This window comes from Sinocyclocheilus grahami, unplaced genomic scaffold, assembly GCF_001515645.1.
Source record: "Sinocyclocheilus grahami isolate Dianchi unplaced genomic scaffold, SAMN03320097.WGS_v1.1 scaffold144.1, whole genome shotgun sequence".
Lineage (NCBI taxonomy): Eukaryota > Metazoa > Chordata > Actinopteri > Cypriniformes > Cyprinidae > Sinocyclocheilus > Sinocyclocheilus grahami.
Window position 1 is genome coordinate 1,182,857 of NW_015505323.1, and position 24,303 is coordinate 1,207,159.

The window sequence follows — 24,303 nt, forward strand, 5'->3', positions numbered from 1 at the left end:
CACTGTTTGCTTTTTCTTCTTTTTTCGTCTCCCCCCCCCCCCCCCCCCCCTCTCTCTCGCTCTTCCTTTCTCTCTTTCAGGTAACAAACTGCCAGGCTAAAGATTGCCATGGAAACATGCAGTTTGAGAGTGAGATAAGAAATGATTGAGAGAATCAATGTCTAGGTAAGTGTGGTTACTGATTTAACACGGCTTTTTGTACGTTCATGTGCTTTCATTAAGAAAAGTGAATAAGGCATGTTCGAGACCTGAGCCAATCATGTTTTTCTTTACGGTCGTGTCCCTTTTGGCATGATTTTAATGGGGTGGTTCACTGTTTTTTTTCTAGGCTTGATTGTGTTTATGGGGTGCAGTCTAACATGTGTTAATGCTTAGTTTAAAAAAAACACACATTATTTTTCACATAATTTACCTTTATTCCACACAGCTCTGTCCCTTCTCTGTTTTATTGAAGCCCCGCCCTCAGAAATAGGCGATGGGCTCTGATTGATTAGCTAGCCCAGTGTGTTGTAATTGGCTAAACCGCCTCTAGTGCGCGTCTAAACGTCCCGCCCCTCACCTCAGCGGCATGTGCTCCGGTTGTATTGTAAACAGCGGCGTTGTTAATATCACTTATCAGTTTGAGCCCGATTGAGAAGCAGAGGATATTATTGAAGAGGATCGTGCAGAACCTGTGCAAGCATGGCTTTTAATGGTAGGCCTATGTTTTTTGTTTGTTGTTGTCTCATACTTTTAGATATGCTGTTATTTATAAATGCTACTGCTTATGTTAGCTTTTAATATACGGTTTTATCCTGATTAAAGCTTTTAATACAGTATGGCAACTGCATGTTTAACGCTTCTCATAGCTATGTGAAAATAAGTGTATAAATGGAACAGAGCTGAGCTGATTATCTGAATGAGAGAGAGAGAGAGAGAGAGATGAGAGAGATGCCGAGCAGGCGACACGAGGAACAGTATTAAGAGCTGCTGCTTTAGAACACAGATTTTGAAACTTGTAAATCCATTAGAATGGTTAGAAGACAGAATCGCGATTCATATATGAATAGATTTTTAAGTGTATCTCTAGTTTTCTCTTCCTCTTCTCTAAAGCAGTGCAGCATGGACTCGCCCCCTTTGCTGCTTTTTCCTGAGGGCGGGGTTTATCTGGGTTTGTGATGTCACGAACCCGGGAAGTAACTCGTTGTAGTCCCTACCAGCCATTTTTGTAGGCATTAAACTGCGAATTTTAAAAGACGATATCTCTGTTTGCATTGAACTTTCAGCTTCGTAACTTTTCAGATATTGTTAACAGCAACATTACACACTGACTAACATAAAAAAACACCCCTTTAAGACATAGGCATAGACATTGAATTTCAAATCTATTCAGCTACATTTTAGTGAAATTGTATATATTTTGTAAAAAAGTATAATAATACAATTTAAAATTATTATTCATAAAGAGTACCCACTTCTACATGAGCGTGAGTGAACAGGATCTGTTTTGTAATGTGTCTGCAATATAGTCCTGCAAATTTATAGGCTGCTATTTGCAGGTTGTGAATATCAGTGTAGTTAGGATACATTTTTTGTGAGTTCGATCATTTTTGGTAGCTGTGCTTTTAATTCCACTTTGATTTTTTTTTTTTTCAAATTTAATAAATATTTCATAATATCAACAAGTTGGTTGTAAACTTGCTTGTTAAGATGCAAGTCATTCTTGCAAGTCATTCATGACAAATTCCAAATCATCAATGTTTTATAGTTATAACACATTGCAGGTGTCACATTTTTACCATTAATGCATTATAAATGATGATAGATTCTATTATTATAAATATAATGAATTCACCTAAGTGGTACAAAGAAAAAACAGCCGCAACGTTATAAATGTGCAGTAGGCTAAATTTTGAGGAAGACAGAACATTCTTGAGAATCAAATTAATCTGTTCAGGCTTCAATATCATGCAGAAAACTGTCCTCCACCTGCTCAGGAGTCCACAGATCATCAATTCTGTCTACTCAGTTCCCCATTTACAGTACTTTGCAGCACTGCATCTTTCTCTTGATTTTAAGGCATGGTGCTTTTTTAATGAAATCATGATTAAAATTGGTCCCAGTGCTACATTTACATCAGTGACCTCAGCTTTCCCACACACGACTGTGGGTGTTGTTGTGTCAGGCAGTAAGCTTCGAACACCTGTTTGCCCCCCAGGATACTCTTGTAATGCTAGAGACTCAATTTGCTGACCCTAATTGAATTCATACTGAATGCATACTGAAAATAAATAAGAGATAGATAGATAGATAATAGATAGATAGATAGATAGATAGATGGCTGAAACTAAATAAACTAATTTGCAAAAGAAGTATTAATATTAATACAATGTATGAAACTGTGTGATTTAAAGATCATTAAAACAGGATATGAATGCGGTCTCGGGTGATTGATCAGATGTCTATCTCTCTAGCTATCCTGTCTCCTTCTGTCTAATCTCTCTTTCTTTTTCCTATCTCTCCATCTCCTGTCTTTTCCTCACCTTCAGACTCTGTTGCAGACTCTCTCACCCTCCCCGTTTCTCCTTTTCCTGTTCTATCTCTCTCTTGCACTCTCTCTCCCCCTCACTCTCTCTCTCTCTCTCTCTCTCTCTCTGTCTGCTGGAAGTTAATGAGCCTAGCTCCCCCTGGGTAACACACACTTCCTCTGCCAGAGACAGAGGAGAGAGAGCGAGTGAGATTACACAGTGCAGAGAGAGTGAGCGAGAGAGAGACATAGCAGTAAGTGAGAGATGGTGGAGAAGAGGAGGGGTACTATGGGGAGATAAGGGAGGAAGGAGAAAGAGCGAGCAAGAGAGAGGGAGAAAGAGATAAAGAAACAGAAGAAAGTGAGAGAGTGGGGGAAGAGCAGAGGTACTGAAGGCCGATAAGGGAGGAGAGAGAGAGAGAGAAAGAAAGAGAGAGAGTAGGAGGGAGTGGAATTTTCTGGATATGATGATAGAGGGAGAGTACAGCAGAAAGATGGATGAGTGCACTACACACTCCCATCCTGAATGAGAAAGAGAGATTTAGACCATGGAAATGGAATGAGAGACAGGGATAGCGAACTGGGCGAGAGAATGAGCTGTGCAGGCTAAAAAGAAACAGATGCTTTTGAATAAAGCCCCTGTGAGAGAGAGAGAGACTGTGAGTGAGAGTGAGAGAACACATGAAAAAGTCAAGGGAATATCTGCATATGTGCATACTAGTGTGCTAGACACAGACAGATAGGACGAGAGAGCACATATGTGTATTTCTGAAGCAGGTCTTAACATGCTGTCAGTGTCTAGAGTTGGAATGTGCACAAGGCGGCCATTGTTGTTTAAACAGCCAGCCAGCAGCCCTTCTCCTTGGCAACGGGCTCTGCAGCAGTGTCTCCCACGGCAACAGTGGAACAGGGGTGCTGGGAGGGGGGGGAGTCAGGAAGTCAGGGCCGCAGTGGAGAGGCCCCTCTACAAAACACTGGCCTCAAGGTCTAACTCCATATGTGTGAGTGTGTGTGCATCCGTGTCTGCAGGATGTGTGTGCCGTACGCCCATATATCTGTATGTGTAGGGTGTGTGTGTGTTCTTAAGAGCCGGTGGGTGAGAGAACGGCTGTGCATTAGACACAATCCAGAGAGGGATAGGTGGAGGTGGGTTAGAGAGATACGCCAAAGCAGCCAGGTTTGTGTCCAGAGAGACACACCGGCTGAAATGATGGAGTAAGTATGAGCTGATTGGTTGATGAGCTGTTTACTGAATATCAGGTGGAAAGGGGAGATTAGGGCATGGATAAACGCAAGGTGAGAAACAGATAAATATGAGTTGGATTATGAATGAGAGAGAGAGAGAGAGAGAGAGAGAGAGAGAGGGAGGTGTGGACAGAGTAAGTGGACAGAGACACAGGTATGTGTTGGGGATGAGAAGAGGTCAAGGTTTTGCTGCTTAGCCCCTGCTGGTAGATGTTGTAACTACATATTTCTCCACTCCAAAAGGCATATTTCTCCACTGGCTGCCATACAGAATTAGCCATGTATTCTGACAAAATACATTTTGTTAAACAATATATAAATCATTAATATTTGATTTTATTATATTAGATGTTTTACTAGAGCCCAATTCATTTTGAAGGGCTCTCAAAAACATACAATGATTATTTTCCATGTCACAGCTCAAGATTGGTTGCGAATAGACGAGCAACTGACATTGAGATGAGATGAGCTTTCTCCAGGTAATGGACCTACTTGGTTCAAAAAGGATGCAATCTTACATTAAAATAAATGTTTTAAAAGATTTACATGATATGTTTTTCAAAATTTATTTAAATTGACATGAAATTCTAAAACACATCTTTTGATATATGTATGTGTTGCACATTTTTAAGAACAAAGATATCACAAATTATTTTGAATATTAAGGAAAGTAGTTATTTTGGATAGTTATTGGATCTCAACCCAAACTTGTGTGGGGAAAGTGGTTTCTGCTTCAAACACCACGGTAAATCAAAATAGCTCCAAAGGTGAGTTCACATTAAAATATTATTGCATATATTTCATCGCTTCTTCTCTAAATTAAAAATATTTATGAAAATAACGGTGCTGTTATAGTGGTGTGTTTGACAATGATGAAAACCAGAAATTCGAAGAAGAGTGGATAAATATTTATTTGATTTTAAATTATTATTATTACTAAATTATTTTATCTTTATTATGTCTTTATATTTGTCCACAATTTTCAAAATTGCATAATTAGTTCTGGAGTTTTAAAATGCTCAGTTGTTGATATTTGTTAGTGTAGTTTATCAAAACTATTTGTTTTTTGTTCATGATAGTCTTAAAGATGATAGATAAAGATGATGTCTGGGGGTTTCTTGTTATTGGATCATATAAAAAAAAAAAAAACAGTAGAGCGTCCTCCTTTTTGTCTTTGTCTCTACTCGCATTGTAATGTTCATTCCACCTTATTTTTCAACATGGAAGAAAACCATTTCCTGTGAATGTGCAATATTTCCAGTTCATTAGTTTCTATACACTAAAAAAAATCTGCAAAAATAGGGCACAGTATTAATAGGAATTTTGTGTTGATTTTTATTATTATTATTATTATTTTACATATGTTTTACCTGTATTGTGAATTTTGCACTGCACTGCATTGCATTGTGTTTTATAGTTCACGGAAATGTCTGTTAAATGAATGAATAATGTCTTTTTTTCCCCCATGTTGGTAAATAACTAGAAGAATAACAAAGTAACTGAAAACAAAAATAACTGAAAGTGGCTGACACTGAAAACCTTGCACATTTAAGTTAAAAATGCCCATTCCTGCTCTTTAAAAAAAAAAAAAAAAAAAATTTAAATAAGGAAGATAGTGAGTGTATTTGAATTGTGTTGTCTCTACTCTCATACCTTTCCTCAGCTTTATATTCCTGTTTTCTTGAGCATTTCATTCAAATGTGAAGTGCGAATGACTGGTGCTAAAATTAAGGTATGCCATGTGCGGATTCATCAGCACATGGTGTACATAGAACAGGAATGCCCTTGTTTCATTTCTGGTACCTGAAAACTCTTCTGATTTAGCTGTTTAGTACTCAACTAGATTAAATGACCACAATACACATCTCTAGTATGTGTACCAAACGCTCTGTCTCTGCCTCTCACTTATAGCTGCTGTTGGATGGCTGTTCCCAGCTGGTGCAGTGGTCATATGACCAAGTGCAGGGGTGGGAGGTCAGGATGGTGTAGTCTCTGCTCCTCTTAAAATAATCTAGTAGACAAGCACAAGAAAATAAGGAAAGCAAAAAGTAAAAAGAAAAGACAGCAAGTAGAAGATATGTGCGTGTATGTGGTGTGTGTGTGTGTTTTTTTGGCTGGGCTGAGTGTTGAATGCAGTCTCTGGTGATGAAGATTATAAGGAATTTCCTGCAGCTGGGGACAAGAGAGAGTGTTCAAGTAATAGAAAGTGAAAGAGAAAGAGGGAGCGAGTGAGAAAGGTAGAGCGAGGAGGGGAGGAGGGAATGAGAGGTTATAGAGAAGGAAGAGGAAGAGATGCATGAGATATTAAGAATGCAGATGAGAACGAAGAAGAAAAGAGTTTGAGATTGAGACTGAGGAATGATGGAGGCATTGAAAGCAAATGAGCCAAACCAGAAGAAAGACAGTGAGCTGCCTGTAGGAAGCATTCTAAGTCATGCACACTTAATTATGCTCCTCCTGATATACATTTGTTCATTTGAATTGTAAGGCAGCATCACATGCATCCCCATTTCCCCCAGAATGCTGTAAAACTTGTCAAAAACTCATAGAAATGTTGTTGAAAAATGTACATAAAATTCATTAGATACTAGTAAAGTTAAAAAAAAATTACTACTTCTGTTCAGCAAGGATGGATTAAATTTATTAAAAGTGACAGTGAGGACATATATAATATCACAAAATAATCTCTTTCAAATAAATACTGTTCTTTTAAACTTTCTATTTATCAAAAATTCCTGAAAATAATGTTTCGTGGTTTCCAAAAACTATTTATGTTTTCAACATTGATAATAGGAAGAAATGTTTCTGGAGCAGCAAATCAGCATATTAGAATGATTTCTGAGGGATCATTTGACACTAAAGACTGCAATAATGGCTGCTGAAAATTCAGCTTTGCCATTACATGAATAAATTACATTCTGACATAAATTACAATTTGTAATAATATGTCACAATATAATTGTTTTTACTTTATTTTTGATCAAATTATTGCAGCCTTGGTGAGAATAAGATACTTTTTTCAAAAACATTAAAATATCTTATCGACCCCAAACTTCTGAATGGCATTGTATATTTATGGGTAGTAGAGTATTGCGTTGTTTGAATTCACTTGTATTGAATTAAATTGAGAGTCAAGTCTTTTATGCACTTAACACTATTTATGACACATTGAGTTCCTGCCTAGTTGAGCTTTCCAAATCAATCACTTACAACAGGGGTTTTCAAATTATAAAATATATTTTAGGCAAAGTTTGCATAAACTTAAGACATTAAAACATTCATTTTACACACACTTTGTGTCATTCACGCCTATACATATTTGCTCTTATTTCTCTTAGGAATACTACAAACATCAGTAACACTTTAGAATAGGGAACACATATTCACTATTAACTAAGAGTTTTCCCTCAATAAACTCCTAATTTGCTGCTTATTAATAGTTAGTAAGGTAGTTGCTAAGTTTAGGTATTAGGTATAGGTTAATGGATCTAAAATAAGGCATTAATATTTGCTATATAAGTAATAATAAATAGCCAATATACAAGTAATATACATGCTAATAAGCAACTAGATAAATGTTTGAATTGGTCCTTAAAATAAAGTGTTACCCAAAAATCATGTGGTTAATCACGTTGTTTTTATAATATCATTATTATTATTTTCTCAAACACTAAAAATGGATATATACATGAAAATATATAGCTGTATTTTAGGAACACAAGGGGATCATCATGTTTTGGGGTCCGTGACACTAAAAGGTTTGTAAACCCCTAATGACTTATGAGGTTCCAGTTAGGATGCTGACTATGTAGGCAGTGAGGCAGCTGACTAGGTTTTGAAACAAAGCTATTGTGTGTGTGTGTGTGTGTGTGTGTGTGTGTGTGTGAGCTGACAGCTGTGTTTCTGCAGAGTGTCACTCGAGTGTCTCTGTGGATCTTATGACCCACTTCTACCTCTCTCTTACTCTAACTCAAACTCTCTCTATATCTCTCTCTATATCTCTCTCTCTCTCTCATTCCCCTCTTCTTCATTGCCCCCACCTCCCCCTCTAAGCTTTCTCCTACATTCTCTCTCACCCTGTCTTGCTCTAACTTTCTCTGTTTCTCTCTCTTTCTCTGTCACTCGCCCTCACACACTGTTGGGGCTGCTGCCTGTATCTTAGCAACAACTGCACTCTCATTTGAACTGAGTGAGTGCTTTTCCCTAACACACCCACTGACACACAGATACACACTTGTGTAAACACGCGCACACACACTCGCACAAGCACTCCTTTGCACTTGTGTAAACAGACACACATCTCAGCATAAACACTTGTGCAAACATACTTGCACATCGCACTCAAAAAAAGTTGGGTGTGAGATACAGACCAGACAATGCATGTGTGTGCATCCATGGGTGTGTTTGAGCATGTGTCCGTGTTTTAAAGTGTTTTTGGAGTACTTCCAATCACTGCATCTTTACGGTTTTGTTGTACCTGTATGCCATAATCAATTTCATACAGTTTAGAGGAGAACAAGATCACTTACACTATGTTTAGGATCTATATTTACCTATTCATATGATTTTCTATTGTTTACATGTTACTTATGAGTTATTTCCCATTCATGTCTGATGTAAATGGCTTTCTGTTCATGATTTAGGCTGTGATTGGTTGAAATTTCATGAGATCTAAAATAAATACCATTCTGAGCATTCAGTCTTGTTGCAGGATGAGTCAACCGATAATCTTGTTTTGTGCTATGGTATTTGTTTACAGCATGGCTGATTTTGCCAATGGACAGGTGGGCATCAATGTAGACTTTCATGTCTGTCATTGGACAGTGAATCTAAAGGCAGCTGTGTGATTGGCTAAATGTTACCAGCTGTTTGGATCCCCTGGGGAGTATTCCAGCAGTTAAAAGGATTGGAGCAATGGAGAAAGAGAAAAAACATGTGTCGAGAATCGAAAAAGCATAAAAGCGGAGGGAGGTGCATAGAGAAGTCAAATACATACTAATTCAAATACAAAAAAGGTGAAACTACAGAAAGGGGTTAAGGGATGGATTTTCTCAGAGGAGGCAAGGGAGAGAATATAATTAATAGCTAGTACAAAAAAGCAAAAACAAATCTGAGATCAAATTTTGTGTAAACCACTCATCTTTCTGAAGTTGCACTGTCCATGAGAAGAATCAGCGGATAATGTTTTACAGTAAGGCATGGTCTCTTTTGTCTCCCTTAAGCTAATTGTTTTGTTGATTATTAGGATTTGTTGATTATTAGGGTTAGAAGATTGTGATTATTATAAAACGTTACTTATAATAATAGTTATAGGCAGTAGAAACAAACCCAATTAAAAAAAAAATAGGGATATTACGTCGAAATTAAAATTCTGGCAGATAATGTGTTTAATGATAAATTAATTAAATTTGAATTAAATAAATCAGCCATTTAAAAATTAATTTAGGCATCCCAACATGTATGAAATGGTATGAAAAATGGATTTTCATTTTGAGATGTGGTAAAGATTACGTACATCTAACAGTGTTATTAAATTATAAGTGTTTTTAATATATACTTTAAGTGAGCAAATGGCAAAAAAATTATCATGCACAATTAAATATTCAGTATTTTTTAATTGTAAATACAATATCTCTAATATCAGCTAATAACCAATATGATACAGATATGTTGTGTAATTATGTAAAAAAAAATTGTAAACTTAAAACTTTTAATAAATAATAAATTGTGTATATATATATATAAAAAAACTAATTACAAGCAAAATATTACAAAACTGATATTCATGTTCCATTTACCTTCATGTTACCATTAATCTGTAAACTGTGTAAACATCACAATTCCTCAAACCCAAGGAGTGTCTTTGCTTCCTCGTTTCAGTAATCTACCACACGCCACTAGTTTGGAAAGAGTGAAAGCCACATTTAATTAGTACACAAAGCAGACCAATGCTAGCCTCACTCATGTCTACTCTCTCTCTTTTACACATACTCATCACTGACTTAATCCAGCTCACTAGTCTGTCCTGGCAGGCAAATATGTGATGGTGCCAGAACTGTGAGAGAAGAGTAGGAGAAGCTCCAGACATTCCATCTCTTTCTCTCAAACGCTTAGGAGGAGGAATGTGTGTGAATATCTGAGAGACTCTGTGTGAGCGATTTGGTGTGTGCGTGACTGTAATTAAAGTGCTGTTCTGCAGTTGTGCTTGTTCCTGTCTTCTGTGAGACTGATGCTTAATTAATGAGTGGTATTAATTAGAGAAAGAGAAGGAGAGAGAAGGAGGCAGAAAGCAAATTTAAAGTGTGAGCAAGTTAGAGAGATGGAATTTAAGGGTGATCTAAAAGCTATATTTGTTTGTGTGCACCTAGCTGTTGACCCTCAGACAACATCATCTACATTTGATTCAGGATGCAGACATATAATACAGGACTGGCTGAGATTTAAACACACGTGCTTGTTAATTTGATTATCTGATACTCCTCTCTGTTTTTTCGCTATATGGACTGGACTTGACCCTTGTAGTTGGCATTACAAGTTAAAGGGATAGTTCACCCCAAAATAAAGATGGTCATCATTTATTCACCTTCATGTCGCTCCAGATTAGGGTTGCAAAAAGGTGGAAAATTTCCCCAAAAATCCTGGAAAGTTTGCAAAATTTCTGGAATATTTACTGGGAATTTTCCACCTTTTTGCAACCCTACTCCAGATCTGTGAGACTTTCACTATTTTCTGAAACACATGATATTTGGAAAATGTTTGTTTGAAACTTCTTTTTTTTTTGTCTGTATATTGAAAGTCAATGAATGAAAGATATACAGGTTTGAGATGATATGAGGACAAGTAAATGATGACAGAATGTTTTTTTATATATATATATATCATGTTTCCAGTTAACAGTTACGTCATGTAATGGCACCTTGCCTATACAAATGATTTGTCCAAATAATAACAACAAGGGAACAAACATTAAACATAAAAAGCCAAATACTTAATTAAATTGTACCATACTATTTTAGTGAATATTAATGTTCTTAGTAATTAGCTTATCTTTGGAGTGTTACAAGCTGTTCGTGAATAGATAAGATCCCTAAATTGCAAAGACTAAAGTCTCAAACCCAAAGAAATATTCTTTATAAAATTTAAGCGCCTCGCCTCCTAAAACGCCTCGTTTAAACATGCCCCACATGTCTACGTCACGATAGGGCTGGACGATATGTCCAGAATTTATATCACGGTATATTTCTTAATTTCGGTCGATACGATATAATTCCGATATCGATATGAACACCATTTATCTGAAATAGAAATCTTTTGTAACATTATAAATGCCTTTATCATCACTTTTGATCAATTTTAAGCATCCTTGCTAAATAAAAGTATTAATTTCTATAAATCATGTGACACTGAAGACTGAAGTAATGATGCTGAAAATTTAGCTTTGATCACAGCAATAAATTACATTTTAAAATATATTCAAATAGGAAGCAGTTATTTTAAATAGTAAAAATATTTCTAAATTTGACTGTTTGTGCTGTACTTTGGATCAAATAAATGCAGCCTTGGTGAGCAGAAGAGAATTCTTAAAAAAAACACAAAAAATCTTACTGTTCAAAAACTTTAGACTGGTAGTGTAGGCTGATTATTCTTATAGATTGAAACAAATGTGCTTCAACCAGAAAAAAAGGTATGAAAAGTGCTCAGAGTCGCTGCAAAAAACAACAAATTGAACAACAACAAAAAAACGGGAAATGTTGCTGGAGACTGGCTTATTGAAAATGCAAATTCATTCTCTGCCAGCAGGAGGTGCTTTTAGATTGATAAAACTAGCGGTTTCCCTGGTAATAGCTGTAATCAAAGCAGCTCCGCTCATGAACGCTACTTTATCAGATCAAATGAAAATGCCATCGAAACCTTTCTGAAGACAGTCAGTATCCCTTCAGAGATACATTCATATAAACAGCTGCGATACATACTGATATTGAATTCTTGTCCAGCCCTACGTCACAATGTGGGAAGATTTGCATAACACCGCCCAACAAAGAAAGAAGGCGTAACTTTATTGTTGCTGCCCCCGCGCCATGTTGTGAAGACGCTGTGTGTTTCATTGCGAAAGCAAAAATACTTTGTTTGGCCTACCAAAAGAGGACACGACTAGAAATCAGTGGTTAAGTTGTATTTACAACACTGTTCCAGAACAGTTCAACCCAAATATTCAGATGTGTGCAGCGCATTTTATGGAGGACTATTTCCTGATCCTGGTAGAGTAGACTACAAAAATAATGTTCTTTTTAGCAGCATCATATAACCCCTTTAAGTGAATTTGTGATGAGTTCCTGCTATGAGTTCTTGTGTGGTGTACAACGAGCATGTAAAATGGATTAGATACCAAGCCAATAGATGCCAGGCATGCCAATCAGCAAGTTGATCTTCAAAGACCTTGGTGCTCTTGTTTTCAGTGTTCGAAATGGTGTCAAGGAGATTAAGGCTTACAGAGTTGTAGTCAACATCACAGGATGTGGCCATTAGAGGAAGATTTCACAACAAAATACTTCAAATGGTAGAAAAACTTCTTCAACTGACACACAGATTCAAGCTGACCTTCAAACACAAGCTTTCACCATCTATTGCCAGCCCAATGAAAGGGTAATATGTTTGAAGTCCCAGGTAGACCTCACTAGTGAGCGAGACATAAGTGCAGGATAGTAGCCAAAACATGCCTGAACATGCCTTAACAGCAATCCGTCTGAAGACCAAGATCAGACCATTTTGGTATAGTACATCAATATCACTATGTTTACTGACAACAAAATTAAGCTTTCAAAGAGGAGGAGAGTCAAACACAAGAGAGTTTCACTGATGTTTTGGATTGTTTTGTTGCCCTTGGCACCGTGAACATGTGCATGGTTTCAAGATGTCAGGCAAAGACTGAAAAATTTTGGAGAGCACTTTTGAAAGAAGTGTCAGAAACTTGGTATTGAGTGAAAGTCATGGGCCTTCCATCACACACAAAAAAATTATTGTTCTGAAGCAACCAGCAATGTGTTCAGATCTAAATTTCTCTGAAAACCTGTGAGAAAAGAAAATTGTGAGCAGGCAGCACTGAAATCTGGGAGAATCAAAGCACAAGAAGACCAGGCCAATCTGGCAATACAGTAGTGTGGGAAGCTTATCCATGGCTCTAAACACTTGATTGCAGCAATTCTGTTTGTGCCACAGAATATTAAGTGTATGGGGGAAATGCTGTTTTGTTTTCTAGGTGGAAGAAATAATTATTATAGTTTCAGCAGCGCTTGTGGTGAAATAAAGGATTGTGGAGACAAAAAATTTTTTTTTTTAGCAAAATTTATGTTATGAAAGTTAAAAGTTATGTGCAAGGGTGCATTTTTATGTATTTTTGTCGTTGTATCAGTGTTTTCAAGAATGCAAGTGTGGCAGCTTGTTCGGCACCATGTACTGTAGCACATGTTTCTGGTTCGCTCACTCACTCTCTCTTTCTGCACTTTCCCTATCATTGCCAGTTAGTAATAAAAACCATGTGGAGCAGACTGAGAGATGGATAGAACTGTAATGTGTGTGTGAGAGTCCAGCCCCTGCACTTATTTACACCACTACAATGTTTATCACAAATGAAATTCAATTCTTAAAGTAATAGTTAACCTAAAATAAAATTTTGTCATCATTTATTCACCCACGATCTCATTTAGATCCTGTGCTATATTGTTCTAAAAGCAATATGAGATGTTAGTCTGAAATGTCAAGGCTGCTGCTTTCTACATGAAATGTTTTGTGCACACACAAAAATATTATATAGCTTCAGAATACTTGGAATATAGCACATGTGTAGGCTGTATAGGATTGATTGATTGATTGATTGATTGATTGATTGATTTGCACTTATGCAGTATTCACTTTTATTCTGCCTAAGAATAAAAAAAATAATAAAGGGTTGGAATTACATGGGAGTGAGTTAAATATAAATATGACAGCTTTCCTTTTGTTTGAAAAATGTTTGCATGCACTTATCTACTTTCCTTTATTTTCAGGTTGCAATTTGAAAAATTAGTTTTTTACTCTAAATTCCCCTATTTTATTCACATATTCTTTCATCCATCCATTTCTTTCTTTAGGAACCCTATATCCATCTACATCCTCTTCCTCTTGTCTCTTTGCTGCCCCCTGCTGCCATGTCCCAACTTCTCTGCATTTTAGCCTTGTCTCTGCAGGTTATATTTTTGTGTAGCTCACCAATATGTTTGGGGTTTTTATGTATATATACATATATATATATGTTAGTGAGAGCCAGTGCTTTTTTGCTGGCCCAAATATTCAACCAGTTACAATGCAGACATTTTTTTAATCATTTGATGATTTTGATACTTTTCATCAAAATATATGGAAACTATCACCATGTATTTTAAAAACAATGATAGCGAGGCCTCATGACACATCACACAATAAAACTGAAAAGTAATAAACTGTGGCAGGCAAACATTTCTTCATCAAATACTGTTTTGGATATTGCACATGTTAAAATTTAAACATACATTTCACTTTGGGCATTTCTCAGCAGTTTATAGATGATGTCGATAATTCTCACTAATTTGCACTAAGAATTTTTGAGTGATTATTGATTCTTGATTATTGCTAGTGATCACAGATGTTAAACTGTGTTCAAAACTTTGCGTGCCTGTTATTTTTAATTTTTCTGCACTAAAGTTTACTTAAAATGCTTTAAATTGCCAAATGTATAGCATATAAAACAGTTGCCTATCCAGTGAGACATATGTCGTATTGCCATAGTGAGGCCTGTAATCTATTGCATTGGAAAGGAAAACTATGTAACTATGGTTACCGTTCCACTCATATTCTATTGCCATGGTTACAACTGTTCTCTAACTGTATTGCCATAGTGACAAGTGTCCTTTCGCCCACAGGGATAACACAAAGTATGGCCACAGCAGCAGACATGGTAAGAACAACTGCAGCTATTTCAATAGCATTTTCAGCTATGTTGTACAGTATTTGTTTGCATTCCTCAACAGTAAGTAAATATGAACATATTTTTTGTGTGTTTTGTCCCCTTTTCCCTGGGAAATAACCTGCTATCTGCACTCCTGAAAACTGGGGACCCCAAGACTGCCTGATGGTCCAATTCATTCTAGCCAAGAATAACAGCGAGAGGAAAGAGTTGAAACAACCTACCAGCTAAACAGGACCCAGCTCACAGTTAAACCTAACACAGAACCATCACTGACACATATATATAAATACGAAGATCCTGATCTGCAATTTTGGGGGTAATGAGCCGTCTGTCAGGTCGCCTACGCTCTGGAGGTGTTCGTTTGACTTGTGAGGCACTGGCTGACAAGGACTGCAGTGATGATGAGGGCCCCTCTTTATGGGAGGGGGATAAAGAACCTGGGGGCACATCTGTAGGACCCACTGATTCTAATCCAGCCAGCTCACTACATTACCGCTTTTATTCACCTCCCTCTTTAGCTAATGGTCTGCGGAACCATGAAGAGCAACTTCGACGTAGAGCAAGGAAACGTAGGCAGACAGAATATGTGGAGCAAATACACACACAAGAACAAATGCTCATTCAGCAAAACACTCAACCACAGATGTGCACAACACAACACTCACTCACACAGTCGAGCATACACCTGCAGCCTCATACCCACATTCCAATGGATACACATATGTGGATGGACACAAACATGCTAACACAGAAGCGCACACAGAAAGGCACGCCTATAGACACTGGCTCCTCAGTTATGGAGCAGGACCCTTCCCTTATTCCAGAAGACTTGTCCTTACCTTCCAAGACTGGCACACATAATGTTCAGTCAGCCCCTTTGTTACACACCACCCTTCCTCCAAACAATTTGACACCTCCTCAATACAACCCTTCCACTTTACCCAAGAAGGAGACAGAACACAATTCAACATGTAAGCCAGAAATGGATCACACCAGCGACCTAGACCACATTCGTATAATAGGCCAAGCCAGTGTCATGACCTCTGTGGAGGCTGAAAGGAAGTATACCCTGCGGAGCTCTGGCCGGCCACGTTTCCCCTGCCATCTTCGTAAATCATCCCGTTTACGTAGAGCTGCTGAGGAAAATATGTTCAAAAGAGAAATGGACCAAAAGGATGAAGAAGAGGAGGAGAATAGAGTCTGGAGAACAGAGAACATAAGACCAATGGAGGAGCATCCCCCAGAGGTGTGTGATGCTGCCTCATCATTTGAGGTTTTACCATCATCAACTATACCAGCAGGTGTTACACCAAATCATAGCATGAGAACATCAGAAGGAGAGGGCATTGTTACTCACCACTCAGTTAGAGGGAGACGACAGGGACGTTATTTAGGTGTGAGGAAGATTGTGGTAAAAGTAGCCAGAATACCTGTACACATGAGCCGACGACAGAAAAGCTACAAGATCTCATCCCTGGAGCCAGTGTGTGCTGGACCCCGTGGGGAAGGGGTCACAACAGGAGAGGGGCCCGAGGGGAGTGTAGGAGGTGAGCCAGGACCTAATGTTTCAAGAGAGCCCACCGCACTACTCCGCATGAAGAACAATGGAAAGAGTGTGATGGTGATGTTTCCACCAGGAGAGCTTCCTGTAATCTTGAAGCGACGCAGGGGACGCCCCCCTAAACAGGCATTACCAGGACAACCTGACATGCATGAGACCAGAGTGGGAGCAGCCAGTGCCGCAGAGCCCAAAAAAATTCGGAGGCGGCGAACAGTAAAGCTACCATCTCCACAGCCCTCATATGTTAATGATACCAATGATGTTAAAGTAGAATATGCAGATGTCCTCTCCAAACTGGCCTTCTTGAACAGACAACCTCCCAGCACAGGCCGCTGCTCTCCTCCACGCTGCTGGACCCCAACAGAGCCTGAAACTTTCCACATACCACCAGAAAATCCATCCCTTTCCACTCTTTTGCACCGCCTCACAGCATTCCGCAGGAGAGGTGGTCGTGCAGGCTGTATGGGGAGTAGAGGAGGGGGAGCAGCTAGATCCTCTGATTCCTTTAAGAGGTCATTCAGTGACTTTTTTGAAACAATTGGCAAGAAGCGGAAGGCCCCTGCATCTGAACCAGGAACTCCTCGAAAAAGAGGCAAGGGTGTTGCTGGGGGAATAAGTAGGGCCGCTTTAGGTGACTCTGCACAAGGTGAGAAGGTTAGAAAACGCAGATCACGAAAGAATGGGACTTTAAAAAATGGTCCAGGTGCACAACAGGAAGATTGGATAGGGAAAGGCGACAGAGATATTTCTGAGAAAGCTAGCAGTTATCAGAGCCCTTGTTCCCCTCGTGGAAGTTTTCAAAGCAGTGAGGCTAGTAAGGGGGGGATGTACCACAGCCCCGGTATGAGAGGGGTAGGCAGTGGAGAAGAGTCTCAGGGAATGTTTGCAGGATATTTTCGCTCTCTTCTTGATTCTGATGACTCATCTGACCTGCTAGATATCTCTATGTCCAGCCCTGCTGGACGCCAGGAAGGTCGTAAGCTCACCCCAGGATATGAGGGTGGCAGCCCTGGTGCAGCCCATCGTTGGTCTCCTGCCTTTCCTAAAAGAAGTCCTAAAGGAGCAGCCTGTCTTGGGGAAGGGGCGCCATTAACCTCACCCCAAACTCAAGGCAACTCAACAACTAAACCCTCATATTCATACAGTGTCTCACAGACTTCTCCCACCCCATCCTTCCCTAAATCCCCTGCACTCTTGCTTTCCCGCTCACCAAGCTCCCCACATCCATCTGGAGGTTATCCTCTATATCCACCTAGTTATAGTGATGGGGTTCCTCAAGGAGGAAGCATTTACCCCCTCCCTCAACAGCAGCAACAACAGCAAAGGCCAAGTGACTGTAGCTTTACATATGGCACAAAAACTCCCTCTGTTCCCTCTGCACAGTGTCAGATGAGTTATTCCAACTACCAGGGTTCTGCCAAGCGCAATTATAGTGGATATCCATGCCCACCCCATTCAACCATACAGCGAGGAGACTCTGGCTCAACCTCACCGGGTGGAAGTTATATGTCAATGTCAAAGTCTAGCCCCTATTCCTTATCCTCTTCTCCGCCTGAGGGTTGCAGACAGTACACCTCTACAGCTCAGTGGGGATACAGACAAGGGGGAAATAACTGGGGTGGTGATGCATATGGTACTCATCAGTTTCATGGTTACTCTGACTATAGGGTAGCTGGAACTGGATCAGAATCCAAAGATATTCTGGACATTTCAAACTACACACCCCAAAAAGCCAAACAGCGTCCTTGCCCTGACACACTCTCTGAATCCTCCTCAGATTCCTCCCACACTGGTGGAGGAGGGATGGGTGTTGTGGGGGGAACATTTCGCCCAAGGGATGTTCCTATGCCTGAGGGTCAGTCTAGTCTTTCAAGCCTGGAGAAGCTAATGCTTGACTGGAATGAGAATTCGGCAGGCCCGTCTTACAACTGGAGTCAGAATGTACTATTCCAAGGGGGGGCAAAACCAGGTCGTGGGCGAAGAAAAAAGTCTGAGGCACACAATGAGAAGGAAGCATGCTCTGTTCCCCCAGGATCACCTGCCAGCCCTCCTATGCAAGGGGGAGGGCCAAAACGTAGTGCTACAGGTGGTAGACAACCGAGAGGAGCCAGAGGCAGGGGAGGATTCTCTCCTTGCCAAAGAGATCATCCACCACCACCAAAAAACAAATCTCAAAAGCCTTCAGCCCCATCAGGGTCAGGGCAGATGTGTTCAGGGGGTGTATACCAGGAAGCATTGGACTATTACAGTGGAGATAGTAGTAGCCTGTCTCCTCTCAGCCATGCCCCAGAGTCCTGTGAATACCCCTCTCCATATTCTTTCCATACTTCTACTCCCTCCTCAGATGAGAGATTTGCTCATGTCTACCCTCCAGACTCTGCCTCTGTATCCCCCAGTTTATCAAATCAGTCAGATGCCCTAAAGCAGTACCCTAAACCTGGTCCTCCCTCCCAGACTTATGGGCATGCTGCCAGGACTTTTAGCCCAACCCTCTCGCCAACCCCTCGCCTCTTGCCACATTGTGGTTCTGCCATGAGTCCGCATCGGGTCCCAAAAGACCAGTTCTCCCAGTATGATTCCCCCAGCTACAGTGGCTCTCCCTGCTGGTTTGGGCAAGGAGGAAGTGTTGCTGGCAGTCCCCAAAACTATGAGGAACAGCGACCACCAGCAGTCTCTTTGCCCTCCCACAAACGGGACATGTCATTGATGGTCTCTGGGATGAGAGTTCCATCCCATTCATCCTACCCTTCCCCTTTACAAAGAGGTCCTTCTATGTCAACTTCATGTGTGAGTGGAACTCTGGACTCTTCCCCACAGCATGAAGAGATGGGTTACCATGGTAACTTGGACAGCTATGCACCCATTGGACACCGTTATGCACCCCAAACAGCCCGGGGAGGGGTACTTTGCCAGCTTCTTGACCAGCCCAGCGAAGAAGGCTTCACCGTCACCAGCCTGTAGTTGGAATTATCTTGGCATCCCTAAAGAGGTAAGACATTAATTCTGGGACATAGCTCAGATGATTGCAGTATGAAAAGTAGATACTTGAATGCTGCCATAAACTATATTTATATTGTAATGTAAGTTTTTGTCATTATGTATTGAGACTAATCCTAACCCTCATTTGACTATTCTTTTTTTTTTTTTTCTTTTCTTTTCTTTTCTTGACAGATGAAATGGACAGTACCCTTTTCATATTTTTAATATTTTTTAAAGGATAAGCTTTGGAAGACACTTACTGAGTTAGACTGAAGAGTTTCTGAGCTATGGACTAAGTAAAGACTTCTCCAGCAGTGACAATCAAGATCCAAATCCATACACATGGACACACACAGAAACACATGCACGAACACAAACATACTATGTGATCACAAAACATTCACATACTTGCATATACTTTTCATACACTGACTTGCAACTGTAAATGCACGCACAAAAATAACTAATATTGCTATACAGCTTGGGCTAGGGACTTATTTAACAAAGAATGAACACTGCTAATTTCACGAAGAAACCAATTTGATGAAATGCAGGGAACAAACTAGTCCCTTTCTTTTAGAGTGCAACTGTGCAAATGTGATTCACACATACCCACATTTCAGTGATGCCCAAAAATTACACTAATGTGAGAGACCACACAAAAGGTTTTTGTCTACATCCTGATCTTGCTCCCTCTTTCTCTGTCTGTTTTAGTCTCAAAACCTCTGATTTTGTCACTGGGGAGATTACTTAATCCTAAAGGTCGGTCCACTCCTTCAGCATCTATAAATGGTGACTGCACAAACTCTGCCCTCTTCTCACTTTTAAGTTCAACATAAAAAAAACAGCATTTGTACATAAGCTACTCAAATGGTTCCATCACTTGAGGAGTTCACTGCTATGAAAACAACCGAATCTCAGAGTCCTGCTGAAAGAGACATATGTTAAAGCAGCAATGTCATGACAGTGTTTTGGAACTGCTGTAAGGACACATGAGGGAAATACCAGTTTTATGTGGCTTTAAATTGTTCAGCTTGGGTTTGTGCAAGTACAGTTTAAGTAATATTTTTTATCAGTGGCCTGGTCTGGTCCCAAAGGAATGTGTCTAAATTTGATCCCTTCAACCGTCGCTCTGGATCTGCAGCATGGTCACTTTGTGCCCAACATCCAACTCTCATTTGTGTGTTTTTATCACAACAGGAGGACAGACACCCATGCACTGCCCCCGAATGATGTTGTCCTTGTCAACATGTTTTGAGGCCAGGGCACTTTCCACCCTGGATTTGATGGCCTGGAACTCAGGGTGTGGACAATGCATATTCGCCTCCTCTTTTTCTTTCATCCCTCTGTTCATATTTCTTGTGGTCCGCTGTGTCGTACAGTGATTTTTTGTGATGAAATATTGTATCTGTCTGTTCCATATACTGTATCTGAGGTGAAAATATTTAAATACACATTCTGTTCTGATCATTGTTTAATTTTGTTCTGCTTCTACTCTGTGGTTGGGGAAATGCAATGAAAATGAAATAAGATCCAATGGTGGCCAAGCAGGAAAAATACAATGGGTGATAACCTCCAATTATTATCACCTTCACTAAAATGTTTAATAAAGTTTCAGATATCATTCAGATGACAGTCCAATTACACTTGATGATAAAAACTTTACTCATATGTTGAATGAATGAGTGCGGCATGAGCATGATCATGGTTCATTATAATGTTATATTCCATAATATTTCCTTCTGAAATGTTATCAAAACAGTGCTCTCTCTTTTTTATTTTTTTCTTGTGTGAGTGGTTTTGGTGCCTCTTTTGCATTCCGGGCCATGCAGCACCACTCAGGCGTTTGGAATGAGGCAATTGTGCTTTTGGCGTCAGTCATTCTAACAGGAGCTCAGATGAGTTCAGATGAGGACACAAGCAGAGATTTGGGAGAAATTAAAAAAAATGTTGTATGGGAATTACGGAATTTATGAAAAGTTGAGGAAGGAGCTATGAGAATTTTTATTTGTGGGGTAGGTTTTCATTCTGTATTTTTTCATTGATCAGCTTGTTGGTAAATGTGTGGTATTGGAGTGTGTGTGTGCACGTGGGGGGTGGCTGCCCCACTGTGTTGAGAATGTGAAAATGTTGGACAATCACAACACAGTTATCTGCAACAGATCAACCCAAGGGACTTGAACATCTAAAGACAAATGTTTAGCTTTTTGTCTAATGTTATATTTTAGGTCTACATTGATGCATGGGGAAAAAGAAAGAGGCCTACTCTGTTCACTGCCACTTTCTGTGCATTCTCTATGTTGAGTCAGTTGCTTGATAGTTGTGATGCCACTGTCTGGTTGAAGTAGTGTACTCCTGTTTCTTGGTTATCGCTTATATGTTTAATAATATATGCAACAAATATGCGCTTTGCAGCACCTGATTACATGCATCGGGTTGTCATATTGTTTTATATTATTTCATTGTCCATTTGCATTTACAGAAATACAAAAAAACTTTAAAGATAAAATAAAAAACTTAATGTTGGCTGCTTGTCATTCTAACATCAAATCGAGCCAACGTCGTCATAAACACTGCCAATATCAGCCTATATATAAATTTAAATGCAATTAATGTGCACCAATGCTATACACCTTATAGCTTTCCAGACTTTTTTTTAATCGCAATTATTCTCGTTTTGTTTGTGATGTTTATCGTCTAATAAATTTATGTTACAGTTGTTTAGACGGCACAAAAAAGATTTACGAAATTTCAAAATACAACATTATTAGTGACCCCTTTAAAAATGCTTGCTTTAAGATACAAGCTTTCAATTTGACTTATGGTTAAGAAGGACTTTTCATTCACCACTGAGATTGTCATGTGTGAACAATGTGAATAGATCTTCAAAAATAATAAGCACCCAATGTCCATCCAATCCGCCCCTGCTTTAGCTGTCAGCAAATACTGTAACGTTAACTGTTCATTAACAAATCACATGCGAAAAACGCAAAAGTAGCAAGGGAAGTTTTTAAAGGGAAAGCGACGCACAAGACACTAACGGGTCGATTTTACTACCGCAAACGGACCTTTTGTTTGTGGATGTCGCAAAGCACCAGTAGGGCTATTCTTGAGAGTTTTCATTGTTAGTCAGACAATAACTCAGATAAACGGTTAAGAAGGACTTTTCATTCACCACTGAGATTGTCATGTGTGAACAATGTGAATAGATCTTCAAAAATAATAAGCACCCAATGTCCATCCAATCCGCCCCTGCTTTAGCTGTCAGCAAATACTGTAACGTTAACTGTTCATTAACAAATCACATAAGAAAAACGCAAAAGTAGCAAGGGAAGTTTTTAAAGGGAAAGCGACGCACAAGACACTAACGGGTCGATTTTACTACCGCAAACGGACCTTTTGTTTGTGGATGTCGCAAAGCACCAGTAGGGCTATTCTTGAGAGTTTTCATTGTTAGTCAGACAATAACTCAGATAAATTCTACTAATTGCACTATTTTTGTCGGTTTGAAAGGTTGTATTTATAAAGATGAGATTTATGAACTAAATTCCCGGCCACTGTTGTATTTAGTGGGAGTAACCACTGGCTGCACACTTCAGGATCCCAGCAGATGCGGTAGGCTACGTCACGAGGGTATTACTCACCTACTGCATTATGACTAGTGGCTATTTGGACATCCTACACATATGACGCGCTGTTTTTGCATACTACATAGTAGTGAAATATGTTAACGCGCGTGGGTGGTGTGTGCGTGCGTGCCTGTCTGTTAGAGTAAGAAGGGCTGCGCGCACGTGTGCGGGGATGTTCCACTGACTTCTATTATCTTTACTGTTCCAATTTCTGTCCCCTAAACCTCACACAAACCGGTCTGAATTTTTTAGGTTTTTAATTAAGATATTTAGTATGTCTATTAAGCTGATTTTTTTTCTCGTGTGGAATATTGGAAGGTGCAAGCAAACACTGACTCACACATACTAGTATTTGTCGACTGTACAGCCGTGAGCTTTCAATCCCAGTGCCCTCAAACCAGAGGGTCACGGCGGCGCCGACTCTTCATTTCTGGTGTCTGCGCTCACACAGGTCACCAAACTCAAGAGAGGGAGGTATGGCCGCTTGTAATTTTAGCGGATTGAGAGGCATTTCCCACCGTATGTGTATTATAGGTCTGCCGGTGCTACTGCTAGTCCAACTACTGGTAAATGTAACGGTGCCACGCGCATATAGCAGCACGAGCGGTGACGAGCCTGCTTTTCTCGTGGCGGATCCGTCGTCTGAGGTTAGAACAAATGAGGGGTCTTTGGACTGACGAGGATTCAAGACTGACAGGATACCAGGACGAAAACGAGCCTGAAGGACGCCAGGTAATCTCATATTCACTAGTGATGCTGGTATCTTTCGTATCTTTCAGTTTTAGGTGGAGGGTCTTCCTGACGTGCAACTCAATAAAATAAATTGTTCTTGTAAACGGAATGAATTTTAATAAGAATAGATTGCCCTGTTGGAGCTTTTTATCTGGAGGGTCTGGAAAACTTATATTTGACTTGGCAAAATGAACGGGGATCCCTTCTGGACACTTTAAGACTTTAATCTTCTAAAATAAAGTCTCTCACTCCCTTTCTCTGTTTGTCTCACTGTCTGCCCCCACCTGGCCTCCCCATGAACAGTGAGTTCCTCAGTGAGTCATATCCTCTCTTCCTCTAGTCTAGCGTCTCCATGGTTACTAAACAGGGTTGTTGAATGTATTGGGAGAGGCTCCATTTCCAACAGCCCAGGTTTTAAAAGTTCCCTCTGTTTCTTTTGTTCTCACTCATATAACCTCTGGTTTCGAAAGGGCACATTCTATGACCCCAGATGAGCTGCAACTTCTCTTGCCTGAAGCACTGCACACACTCACACAGTTTTTTCAGTGGCTATTGAATGCCTGACCCTCCTTCACTGCATCCCTATTTATTTATTTATTTTTATTTTTTTAATGGTTTTTAATGTGCATCTGGCCAAGATGAGAGAGAGCTTCATGTTTGTGTGTTTACA

General features: G+C 39.6%; 1 protein-coding gene across 2 annotated transcripts; it reads left to right on the forward strand.

The window, feature by feature from the left end:
• Window positions 1-92: 92 nt before the first annotated feature.
• Window positions 93-20,739, forward strand: LOC107591632 (AT-hook DNA-binding motif-containing protein 1-like). 2 transcript variants are annotated; one of them, XM_016280847.1, is made up of 4 exons: window positions 93-165; window positions 14,686-14,720; window positions 14,887-19,282; window positions 19,465-20,739. In XM_016280847.1, the coding sequence occupies exon 3, from the start codon at window positions 15,052-15,054 to the stop codon at window positions 19,252-19,254; it is 4,203 nt and encodes a 1,400-aa protein (XP_016136333.1). In that variant the 5' UTR covers window positions 93-165; window positions 14,686-14,720; window positions 14,887-15,051; the 3' UTR covers window positions 19,255-19,282; window positions 19,465-20,739. The 2 variants fall into 2 exon arrangements, with proteins under 2 accessions (XP_016136333.1, XP_016136334.1); XM_016280848.1 differs by having other exon boundaries at window positions 14,914-19,282.
• The last annotated feature ends 3,564 nt before the right edge of the window (window positions 20,740-24,303 follow it).